Below are 12,846 nucleotides of genomic sequence, written 5' to 3'. Positions count from 1 at the left end.
TCAGCTGAAGCACCATGCAAAAACCTGCTAACTGGGTTCCCTTTTCATGGGGAGCGACTATTTGCTGTGTGTTGCATACTGCCCAAGCACAACTTACTATCACTTTGTGTGTTCAGACTCTTTTCTCTGTGCACACTGATGCCATTGGCTTGCTGTTTGGACTTCTATTACCAGACAGCAGAGCTAATGCAGCCACAATCGACCTGGAGCTTGCACATTTATATCTGCCTGACCATCAACAGGCCTTTATATTACACCTACACCACAACACTTGACCCTCTGCTGCTGAATACTGATGCTGTGCTAGACCTCGTACAGACCTTGTTTGGTGGACGCGGCTTTCAACTAATTGTGGTCCCTATCCGAGCGTACGGACCTTGATTGGAGGCGGCTTTCAACTACTCGTGGTCCCTATCCAAGGTGTGGATATCTGTAAGCGTAGAGGCCCTAGGCTGGGTTTAGCCGATCACTTTTACTGCTTAATATTTGGTAAGCACAATCTACTTCTGGGTGATCGGCACACTTTTGAAGTTCATGCATGTGCACTGCGGTGTTTTAGAGACTTTATGATTTTTTATTTTTGTTTCTATTTACTTGTGATCACCCTTTTGGCCTTGATTGGTCTGATACAATATATGGACTATTTGTAATTCAATTATTTGTTATTTTACATTTTTTTGTATAGTGTCGTTTTCTTGATTGTATTCATATTTTCTGTGTTATTGCACTGCATTACTGCTGCTTTTTTCAGTTTTTTTACCAGCGCAGTTACATTTTTGTTTTTAGACTATTTGGAGAAGACTTGGACAAATATATCTAAACAATTTCTAGTGGGGAAAGTACTCTTTTGCCAGTCGAAAGTATAAATGCCCTTCATTTAAACAGGCTCTTTCCCCTGTGCCAGGAGCTTACACCTCTAGGCAGTGGTGACGTCCTCCACTGTCTGACGCTAGACAAAAAAACCCCAGGGTCAGACCCAGGCTCAAAAGAAGTCCTGGGGTCGGAAGGAGCAACCTCCCTCACCAAGGTGGGGGGAAGTTTTCAGAAGTCTGGAAAGAAAAGTCAGGACAGATGGGTCATCTCCACTGTAACATTGGGGTACAAGGTGAAATTTCGGGACTCCCCCCTTCTCGCTACCCGAGGTAAAGCGTTCCCAAAGATCCAGAGAAAAGACCATCTCTGTTTCAGGCACTAGACCGATTAATATCTCAAGGGGTGATCATACAGATCCCCACAAAAGAGCAAGGTCTGGGGTTTATGGTACCAAAACCAAATGAGGATGTCAGACCCATTCTAGAGCTAAAAAAATCGAAATCTTTTCCTGAAGATCTGCTCCTTTCGCATGGAGATGATTAGGTCAGTAGTTTCTATCCTTCTAGGAGGAGAATTTCAGGGATGCATGTCCCTATATTTCCCACTCACCAATGATTTCTGCAGTTCGAGTTGGAACAACAGCATTTTCAGTTTGTAGCCATGCCCTTCAGGCTAGCCAAAGCTGGCCCCACCTCTAGTCAGTGTAAGGGCACAGGGCATAACAGTCGTAGCGTACCTAGACTATCTATTACTAATAGACCAGTCGATGGCTTATTTGGAACAAAGCATACGCACTACAACCAACTATCTGGAAAATTTGGGTTGGATTCTCAACCTAAAGAAATCTTCCTTAATACCACTAAAAAGGCTGGAGTACTTGGGTCTGATCATAGAGACAGCCCAGGAAAAGGTGTTCTTTCCTCAGGCAAAGATCAAATCCAAAAGAGAGCTGGTGTGGATGGTCAGGTCAAAAGGCGATCCCTCCATTCACCTTTGCATGAGGTTGCTAGGAACCATGGTGGCTTCATTCAAAGCATTTCTCTATGCCCAGTTTCATTCAAGACTGTTCAAAACCGTATCCTGTCTTCTTGGAACAAAACAATTCAATCTTTAGACTTGCTAATGTGGCTGTCCCCAAGAGTGTCCCAAATCTCACTTGGTTACTAACCCAGAATCTGCTGAAAGGAAAATCCTTCAGACCAGTCATCTGGAAAGTGGTAATGACGGATGCCAGCCTTTCAGGCTGGGGAGCAGTACTAGAAAAGACAACTGTGCAGGGACGGTGGTCAAGAACCGAAAGAACCTTGCCCATCAATATCCTAGAGATTCGGGTAGTGCGTCTGGCTCTAAAGGCCTGGACTTTTTAGGTTACAGGATTGTCCTGTCAGGATCTAATCCGACAATGTCACAGCTGTGGCCTATATCAATCACCAAGGGGGCACCAAGAACCTCTCAGCACAGAGAGGTGAACCATATTCTAACTTAGCCAGAAAGGAATGTTCCGTGCCTATCGGCAGTCTTCATTCCATGAGTAGAGAACTGGCAGGCCGACTACTTGAGTCTCCAACAGTTATTCCCAGGGGAATGGTCTCTTCATACTGACATATTTCGGGCTGTTTGCCAAAGACGGGGGACTCCGGACGTAAATCTTCTAGCGTCCAGGTTTAACATGAATTTGGTCAACTTTGTGGCCAGAACAAGGGATCCACTCACATGCGGAACAGATGCGTTGGTGACTCCATGGGATCAGTTCTCGCTGATCTATGCATTCCCCCCTATTCAGTTGCTGCGTCGACTTCTTTGCCGGATCAAGCTGGAAAGAGACTGGTAATTCTGGTGGCACCAGCATGGCCCAGAAGGTCATGGTATACAGAAATCTTAAAGATGGCAGTGGAGGGCCATGGTCCCTTCCACTATGGCCAGATCTGCTCTCACAGGGACCGATATTCCATCCTTCCTTACAGTCTCTAAATTGAATGGCTTGGCTATTGAAATCCACATTCTAAAGAATCGTGGGCTTTGCGGGTTATCTTTAAGTTATCTCTACCCTGATTAATGCAAAGAAGCCAGCTTCCAGAACTATCTCTTATAGGGTCTGGAGGGCTTATGTTTTCTGGTGTGAATCCAAGGGTTGGCACCCTCGGAGATATATCATAGGCAGAATTCTTGCCTTTCTACAATTAGGGGTAGAAATGAAATTGGCCTTAAGTACTATTAAAGGCCAAGTCTCAGCTATATCGGTCTTATTTCAAAGACCACTTGCTACACATTCTTTAGTCTGTTTTTTTTTACAAGGGTTAACGGGGCTTAATCCACCCGTCAAATCTCCCTTGAACCCTTAGGACTTGAACTTAGTTTTGTCTGTGTTACAAAAACAGCCATTTGAACCGATACAACATATTCCCTTAGTCGTTTTGACAAGGAAGTTGGTGTTTTTGGTTGCTATAGCCTCAGCAAGGAGGCTTTTGGAATTGGCTGCTCTTTCTTGTAAAGAGCCCTATTTGATTTTTCATAAGGACAGAGTGTTATGCCCTCGTCCAGACTTTTTGCCAAAAGTAATTTCAGGTTTTCACCTGAACCAAGATATTGTCCTGACATCATTTTTCCCAAAACCATGTTCCGGGGAAGAAAAGTCACTACATTGTCTTGATGTGGTAAGAGCAGTGAAAATCTATTTAAAGACAACTGCTCAGATTTATAAGACTGATGTCTTATTTATTCTGCCAGAAGGTCCTATGAAAGGACAGGCAGCGTTGACATCCACTGTCCCCAAGTGGATTCGGCAAGTGATAATTCAACTTATGATTCAAGGGGTAAGATTCCCCCTTTTCAAGTTAAGGCACACTCTACCAGAGCGGTTAGTGCTTCTTGGACAGTGAGTCATCAGGCCTCCATGGCTCAGATCTATAAGGCTGCGACTTTGTCTTCAGTGCATACATTCACAAAATGTAAGCCGCTGGATTTAAGGAGGTATGAGGATATCGCCTTTAGTTTTGGGCGCAGTGTGCTACAGGCAGCAGCATAGGTCCTTAAGTCTGGGGATACCCTCCCATTGTGTCTTCCTCCCCTCAAGTGGCATTGCTATGGGATGTCCTATTAAGTAATTACTGTGTCCCATGATGTACGATAAAGAAAATTAGGATTTTTATAACAGCTTACCTGTAATATCCTTTTCTTGGAGTACATCATGGGACACAGAGGTCCCTCCCCTCTATTTTAGAATTTAAGTATATTGCTTTGCTACAGAAACTGATGTGCTCCTGGGAGCAGGGCCGTTTTTAAGGCAGGGCAAAAGGGGCAGGTGCCCTGGGCCCTGTCATTGTTGTGGGGCCCAAAGCAGCTGCTTCATACTTACCAACTATCCTGGTTTAAATTTGCTCGCCCCTTGAGGTTTTAGTCCTGTGCTGAGTCCCAGATGACTCACCTGGAGACCCTGTGTTTACATGTAAATTCCCAGCATTCATGTGTAAATGGAGGCGGCCGGTGGCATTGATATGTATATCATCCCTCCCCCCCCAGGTCATATCCACAGTAATCAACAAGCAGAAATCATGTGCTGTAACCTCTAGCAACTAGCCAGTGAGCTGTAATGTGTTCTGTAACCTCTAGCAACCAGTCATTGAGCGGTAATGATACACTGAAACCTCTGGCAACCAATCGCAATAGCTGCCTGATCTGATTCCGTAAACTGAGTCTAACTGCTATATTTTGTATGTCTCAGAGCAGGTGGAGAGCGAAACTGCATGGGGAGGGGGCCCCCAAGAAAAGTTTTTTGCCCAGGGTCCAATCAATATTAAAGACGGCCCTGCCTGGGATGAGGGGTTATATAGGGAGTGAACTTCCCTTATTTGGTATGACCAGTGTCCACCTGAAGGTGGTCTATAACCCATTAAGTAATTACTTAAGGCTTTGTGTCCCATGATATACTCCAAGAAAAGGATTTTACAGGTAAGCTGTTATAAAAAATCCTATTATATAATGTCCAATGTGTGTCTTTATGTAACATTGTAGAAAATTCCTTATTTACAGCGCCGCTGGGTGCTCACATGACCTGCTGGAGCTCTTCTTCCCCACTCTGAGCATTACTGAGGGAGATTCCAAGACCCCTGTTGACGTCGGCCGGGAGGAGAGCTCCTGGGGACCACATGAGCGCCCAGTGGCGCTGTAAATGAGGTATTTTCTACAATATTGTTACATAAAGACATGCACTGGACATTATGTAATCCTTTTACAGTGTGGATTACATGCTTTTACAAGGACTTTCGACTAGGGCTCATTTTAAGGGTAGGGCTTATATTGCAGCCATCCTAGAAAATTTAGATAGGTCTTATTTTCAGAGAAACATGGTATGTATGTCTTTACACTGATCTGTTGCACTTCCATTGCGGTGTAAAAAATCCTGCTTGCCACATTTTTGGTGCATAATTTGGTCAGTTAAAAAAAAAAAAAAAAAAAAGCACATCCCCTTTGAAAATGGGGCAAAATCCAATTTTTGGTGTGTTTTTTGGAGTCACATGTTTTGTGAAAAACGCACTGAAAACACAGTAAAATAGCATATGCGTTTAGGCTACTATCAGTATGAAAGTGGCCTAAATGTATAGCAGTTGTACCTACAATATATAAGTTCATGATCACATGTATAAAAGTATGGTTTTGTGTATAATGGCAAACGGCAGCAAAATAAAGCAATTCAAACGGTGAACAGCAGCTGTCTCTAGGTATATTGATGACCTGTAAGGAGTTGATGGTACCCTCCAGGAAATGTGATCCAGTGTTGGATAACTGGTGGAGTTGCACACTTTTACACGTACCGTGGTATACGCCGCTTTGTCAGGAGTGGCAGGGGAAACAATATGGAGCATAGTTTAAATCCTATGCTCCTTATTGTTTGAAACTTTGATTTTGCCATGGGATGCCTCTCATAAGTCTGTTTTGGTAATCTTTATTTAACCACTTCAGCCCCGGAAAGATTTACCCACTTCTTGACTCTGCAATTTTGTGTGATACGGCGCACTGCATCGCTTTAATTGACAGTTGCGCAGTCGTGCAACCCTGTACCCAAACAAAATTGATGTCCTTTTTTTTCCCCACAAATAGAGCTTTCTTTTGGTGGTATTTGATCACCTCTGCGGTTTTTATTTTTTGCGCTATAAACAACAACAAAAAAAAAGCTACAGTTTTGAAAAAAATATATAATTTTTTTACTTTCTGCTATAAAACAAAAAAAATGTAAAATGACAAATTTATTCATCAGTTTAGGCCAATATGTATTCTGCTACATATTTTTGGTAAAAAAAAAATCCCAATAAGCATAAATTGATTTGGTTTGCACAAAAGTTATTGGGTCTACAAAATAGGATAGATTTATGGCTTTTTTTTATATACTTTTTTTTTTTTTATACTAGTAATGGCGGCGATCAGTGCTTTTTAGCGGGATTGCAGCAGACATATTGGACACCTAACTGACATTTCTCTTTTATATTCACCGACTAACACTGCTTCTTCTCTTTAGACCATTGGGTTGTTATGCCACCTTCAGGAGAGGACTAGGCATTACATGTTAACATGTGATGATAAAACTAGAACTTTCTAGTTCCGCCCTTAGGTCCCTTAGGTAACAACCCCTCAGCATGCTACTGCAGCCTCCGTTTTTTTTTTACCTAGTGAAGGAGAAGGACCTAGGAACCCTGACGGGCCCATCGGTCCGTCTTTTTTTCTGCAGAAGCTTGTCTTTTTGCGCAAGATGATAGATCCTGTGATCTGCTATCAACAGCTGGCTGGGTGACAGGCTGGATACCCTTATCCTTGTAGTCTCCCCAGCCTGGCCATCAAGCGTGTGCAGACCAGAGCTCCGCGCTGGGTCAGCCACGACGAAACCTCAGCTGCAGAGGTGGTCGGTGAGCTTTTATGCTCCGGGGCGCACATATGACTGGGCAACTGATGTCTGCGTCAGTGTGCCGAGGCCAGGAGCCACCCTGTACAGGGACTCGCCTGTGGGGGGGCTGCGCAGGCTGACTGTGTCCTGAGTCCTGTTTCTCATGTCCCTGGAGGTGCCCGTGAGGCTGTGCCTGTGTCCCCTGCAGCGCTGATCACCGCCATTTGTTCAGCTCTGTCCCTCATAGTTTCAGCATCAGCGACCATCTTAGGTGTGGGCAAGGGAACGCATGCTCTCCTGTGCTTCGGCGGCCGTTTTCCCTGTGATTTGTTCTTATACTGGATGCCGGCGGCCATTTTCTAGAAGCCTGAACACGTTTTTCAGCTTTCTCTAGCGGCAGCATGTGTCCCTGTGCTCTGGCGGCCATTTTCCCAGTGTTTTATGTTCTTCTACTTGACGCTGGGTGGCCATTTTCTAGAAGCCTGAACACATTGTAGAGCGGTTTCAGCGCCATTAGCAGCAGCTTCAACTGACACAGAGCAGATCCCTCTGCACCTGAGAGCCAACAGAGATCACAGGCACTACTTGCTAGATAGCGCAGAACCCTTCAGGGTGGTGAGTTCTGCAGGAAAGAGCCCCTCAGCCAGCAGTAAGGAGGGTGGGACTATCACTGTCCTAAGCCCCCTTCAGGTGACAGACGGGGTAGGGTCAGCATGGCTTCAGAAACTGGCGTTTCTTCCCCCGAAGTCCAGGCAATTGCAACCGGTTCGCCTGCGGAAAGCGCAGTGCCCTTGGACGCCTTGTCAGCGGTCCTCAATTCGTTCGTTGCCAAAATGGAGGCGGTGCGAGGGCAGAAGGTGCTAAAAAGCGGCCCCTTACCCCCCCCCCCCCCCCCCCCTCTGTCCCATTCTCTGGGGAGAGCTCTGATGCAGACTCGGGCCCTGCTGAGGCTGATGACCCCTGCTCTGTCGTTTCAGATGACGCTGACCAGGACCGTTTGGACAGTGAGGATGAGTCCCCGTCCGGGTCCATGCTCGACAAAACGCTTGTTGGAGCACTCACCACAGCTGTGCGTTATACCCTGAAGATTCAGGAGACAGCAGATCCCTCTGCTGATGTAGCGGTCCCTTTTGGGTCCCGTAAGCCAGCCATTCACCTAAGGTGTTCCTGTATCTGACTTATTTTGACAAATTTACAAGGAATGGGGTCAACCGCAACGCACCTTTCTGTCCCCAAATACATGGCGGTGCATTGCCCCTTTGAGGGAGAGCTTTCTCAAAAAGTGGTCGGCTCCTCCGGTCATGGACCCCCCAGTATCCAGGTTAAACAAAGTAACCACAATCCCGGTAGAGGGGACTCCTGCATTTAAGGATCCCACAGACAGAAGGGCAGAGGCAGTGGCTCGTTCCTTGTTTACGGTTGTGGGGTCAACCATGCGACCAGTACTGGCACCCGCACTTGTGTCGCAGACACTAACTGAGTGGGCAAGACTGTTACACTGCAAATTGGGAGAACAGCAGGCTTCTCCTGTCTGCGTGGAACCCGAGGGCAATGGGAACGTCTTGGACCTTCCGACACCAAGCGTCTGCCGCTCAAGTGTGTAAAGCGGCAACCTGGTTGTCTGTCCACGCGTTTACAAAGTTCTACAAGATAGATGTCAGTGCATCGGGTGATGCCTGTTTTGGCCGCAGAGTTTTGCAGGCGGCTGTATAGTTGCAATTGAATTTGCCATTTTTTCCTTTTTTTTTCCTGTTTTTTTTTGGGGGGGGGGGGGGGGGGGGTTTCTTTTGGTTTGGGTAAAAACGCAGTACCTTTTAAAGAGGAGGGCCGGTTTAAAAAAAAAAAATTAAGTCAGCAGCTGCAAACACTGTAGCTGCTGACTTTTAATAAGCACACTTACCTGTCCAGGGTGCCCGCGATGTCAGCCGCCCGGGGCTGACCCGTCCCTCGGGTCCTGGCGCCGCCATTTTGGCTAAGGGAAACAGGCAGTGGAGCCTTGCAGCTTCACTGCCCGTTTCCTACTGCGCATGCGCGAGTCATGCAGCGCTTTGTGAATGGGGCGTGCTGTGTTCTGGGACACACAGTTCCCAGAACACAGCGTGACCCATTACCCAGAAGACGCCGCACGGAGGAGAGAAGACAGAAGATCTCCACGTGAGGAGGAAGAGGCAGATTAGGACGATGTGCCTAGCAACAGGCATTTCTGGTAAGTTAAAAAAAAAATAATCATTTTTTTTTCTGATTTTTTTTTTTTTTCTAAATTTTAATGTTTTTTTTTTTTTCAGGGTGGCCCTCCACTTTAAGTTCATGCACTGTTGCATTTGTTACCGCAGTTTTTGGTGTGGTTTGAGGGTAGTGCTTCTCCGTTGAGGAGCACCCTGTTTTTTTTGTGGTGGTTTTTCCACACACTGTAGTTTTTTTGTGCGTAAAGTTTGTACTGGCTCCCACTTGCCATGGTGGATGAAATTTTATGCTGTTTTCCCACCCCTCGTTTTGGCACTGCTTGGGGACACCCCAATGGTCTAAAGAGAAGAAGCTGTGTCAGTCTGTGAATATAAGAGAAAATAGGATTTTTTGTACTCACCGTAAAATCCTTTTCTCTATAATTCACCGACTGATACAGCACCCGCCCCTCATATTTTTCTTTACGTTATACTGCTTGTTGACTTACTGAGGCTGCAGTAGCATGCTGAGGGGTTGTTACCTAAGGGACCGCCCCTTGGGCGGAACTAGAAAGTTTTTTGTGTTTTATTATCACATGTTAACATGTAATGCCTAGTCCTCTCCTGAAGGTGGCATAACAACCCAATGGTCTAAAGAGAAGAAGCTGTGTCAGTCGGTGAATTACAGAGAAGGGGATTTTACGGTGAGTACAAAAAAATCTTATTTTTTACACTTTTTTGGGGGGGGAACCAGTGACATTATTACAGTAATCGGTGTTAAAAATATGCACTGTTATTGTACTAATGACCCTGGCAAGGAAGGGGTTAACATAAGGGGCGATCGGGGAGTTAACTGTGTGTTCTAACTGTATGGGGGAAGGGCTCAATGGGACAACATACAGATACTTTTTCCTGCATAGCAGAAAGACAGGATCTGTGTGATCTCCCCTGTCAGAATGGAGATTTGCCTTGTTTACACTGTATGTCACTGCGGGGAACGATCACGGGTGGACTCAATGTGTGCTGGACCCAGCTGATTGTGCTCCCCATTGGCCAGTGGGGGAGCCATGCACAGCCACAAAAGCGAGTTCCCGAGCCAGTGTACACCTATGGCGATTTGCGGGATCATGCCACCTTGTAGTATAATGACAGCGGCTGGTTGGCAAGCAGTTAAGTAACAGGTTAGGTCAACAATCACAATACAACATTTCAATTACAAAGCTTGATACAGATTTAGCATTATGAAGATAAATTTAGTGCAAGGCAAACGTGTCATTTTTCCAGCCTAACATGAGGTCATATGTCGCCAACAATTGGTCATCCAAACTACTAAGATTTTCATGCTTCTAACATGCCTCGCCTTTGTCCGCTACCTCTCAGCTCATCCCATTTATGCCCAACTCTCAGCAGTCTCCCAAGCATTGATAAAATTAAGCATGAATTGTTTACTTGATCTCCTCAGCTTCACTTTTGTACACAACACATGTCCTGCTAAGAGCAGAAATTCATGCTTCCATGTGCCAAGGAATGCCCACATTCTCTGCAGCAGCAGCAGTTTGTAAAACTGTCAGCCACAACATAACAAAATCTTACTCCCTATTTAATCATTTTATCTTTTCAAGGTCGAGTATTTGCGAATTCCCCAGATTCTGCTTCTGTAATTGGTCTCAAGAAGAAAGTTGTAGCCTTCACATCTGTATGCGAACTAAAAAAAGTTACCGACTTTGAGTAAGTATATATTGATTTAAAATATTTCTCCTTCTTTATTCACCAATACCTAGTATGATTCAATATATAGAACAGTATATCCATTTCATGACCAAGCAGAGCAAAAATTGTAATTAGTAAAGTTTAAAGAAATATTTTTGACCAAGTTTTTAAGTTCTCATTGGTATTGCATTACGACTTTTTAATGAGGTCCCCAAACCTACATTTCTTGAGTTTTGCTATTATTGTTGTCAGCTAATATTTTTTAAAACCAAACTCCTGGCAGACATAAATACACAATTTATTGCAGTTATACATTTATAAGAATTTATTAGAACACAGTCATGTAAAGTTTGTTTTTAATTAATGTTTATAGGTAACGTTCACTTTATTTTTATCTTCCAGACACAGAATGCCAAAGGAACAGTGGTGGCTGAAGTTGCGCCTGCTGCTGAAGATGCTGGCTAACTACCAAATCAGCTTAACAGAATATGTTTCAGGAAAGATTGAACATGTTACACGGAGGACTCTGAGCATAGAAAAAGGCTTTTAATGCACCAGGGATTTGTTTTTTTGTTCACCTAATCAAATACAGACATTTTAAAAATTAATCGTAAAATAACACAGGTATTTCTATAACGTTGGACTACTATAATTTGATAAATTATGAAGAAAGTGTTCCAGGGTGCAGTGTTCTATATACATCATCCATATACATAACACATTGTTTCCTTAGCAAACAATAGAAATTATCTGGCCTTTTAGCTACTAATTGCAATGCTTCTATAAAAAGAGTTTCTTCAGACCTCTGTAACCTTGTGCAAATATTTAGTGAAATGGAATGTGTAAGGAATCATCATGGCCATGTTGGGTAGTTAAAGGTAACCCCTCACCATAATGCCATATTCATTTGTCTTAATTTTTTGATAACATATTTCAGTCTACAATTAACCACATAAGGACATTTTACAGGTAAAAGAAAACTTTATTTTTGGCTGTTTAGAGAGAACATACTCCTTATTTTTTTAGTTGTGCTCTGCTTTTGACTTGGTCCCAATAAGGGTATTGAAACTTGCCATTTAACATGAACTCTGAAGTTTGTTATATCAGCTTCCAAAGTATGAAATAAGGTAATTTCACTGTGCTATTCCTTGAAAATTAAAGAAGTATAGTATAAGCCAGTGTTTCTCAACCTTTTTTCAGTTTAGGCACCCTTTAAAATTTTTCACACTCTTGAGACATCCCATTATAAAAAAAAAAAAAGCTAAACCAATAAGTTTGCATAACGTAACAGCATCCACACACGTAGGACGCCCAACATTACAGGTGATTTATTCTCCAAAGCAAATACATCTTTGCACACTGGTACTGACTAGTATGCCAATGTTTCTCTTCTCCCCCAGTTTCTCTCGCTTACTCAGCTAACGTGACCCCAGTACTGATGGAAGGAGGGGCAAACAAAGATGCTTTGCAGGTTAAGTGATAGAAGCACAGAAGGTTTTCATAGATCAGTACAGTCCACTTAAAACAAAAAAACTTTCTAAAAAGGTATTGTTCAAAAATTGGAGTTTATTTCTGCAAACCGTGGGGCAACATTTAAGTAACAATTGGTGGTTGGAACATTTATTTTTATTTGTACCTGCCTAATACTGTGGCCCACATGGCCACGTTAGTCATTCGCAGTTTCCATGTTCTGCAGGCTTCTTTAGAAAAAATAATAATTTTTTACCTGCAAAAAATGTGCATTTTTTTTTAAAGGTGAACCTATCCTCTAAATAGGAAAGCAGTATTTTACATATAGCTTTTAACACATGTACATGGTACAACAGACGGATCAGGAATTTGAAGTGTTGTAACATTATCTTTAAGGTATATTTTGTAGAGGGTTTCAGGTATTTCCGATTAATAAAGAGTAAATATTGCTGACAAAATATCTAGGACTATTTTTTTAAAAGTGGTGGTTATTTGGAAATTATTATGTGATTTTTCAAATTCTAGAATATTTATGAAAAAAATATATATAAATATACACACAATTTTTTTTTCTCTTCTTTTTATAATATGTATATGCCTATGGAAGTATACCGCTTCCCTATCAGATTGATATTTATAATTAAACTTCTGAAGTACTAGAAATCTAAATTATTCTGGTGGCGAATTTGTAATTATTTTTTCCTACCCCTAGTACACACTAAACCTAGTATTGCGAAATAGATTTTTCCATAGCAATAAGGCATTGGCACTCACCCCTTTCCTTTTAAAACCTTCTTGACTTTCTTCAGATTCGTA

The 12,846-nt window shown here is 43.2% G+C and overlaps 1 protein-coding gene across 1 annotated transcript in view; it reads left to right on the top strand.

The window, feature by feature from the left end:
- Positions 1-12,488, top strand: part of LOC143924420 (ATP-dependent 6-phosphofructokinase, liver type) — a 336,686-nt gene extending 324,198 nt beyond the window's left edge. The window contains exons 21-22 of the mRNA XM_077448722.1: positions 10,473-10,578; positions 10,963-12,488. Coding sequence (XP_077304848.1) covers positions 10,473-10,578; positions 10,963-11,110 — 254 coding nt within the window. The 3' untranslated portion in view covers positions 11,111-12,488. The remainder of the gene's footprint in view (positions 1-10,472; positions 10,579-10,962) is intronic.
- The last annotated feature ends 358 nt before the right edge of the window (positions 12,489-12,846 follow it).

The sequence above is a fragment of the Lithobates pipiens genome, unplaced genomic scaffold (genome assembly GCF_037356315.1).
Source record: "Lithobates pipiens isolate NorthernLeopardFrog02 unplaced genomic scaffold, aLitPip1_a1.2 Scaffold_22, whole genome shotgun sequence".
Taxonomy (NCBI): Eukaryota; Metazoa; Chordata; class Amphibia; order Anura; family Ranidae; genus Lithobates; species Lithobates pipiens.
The sequence above is the reverse complement of the archived record's forward strand: the minus strand, read 5'-3'. Positions and strand labels throughout refer to the sequence as shown.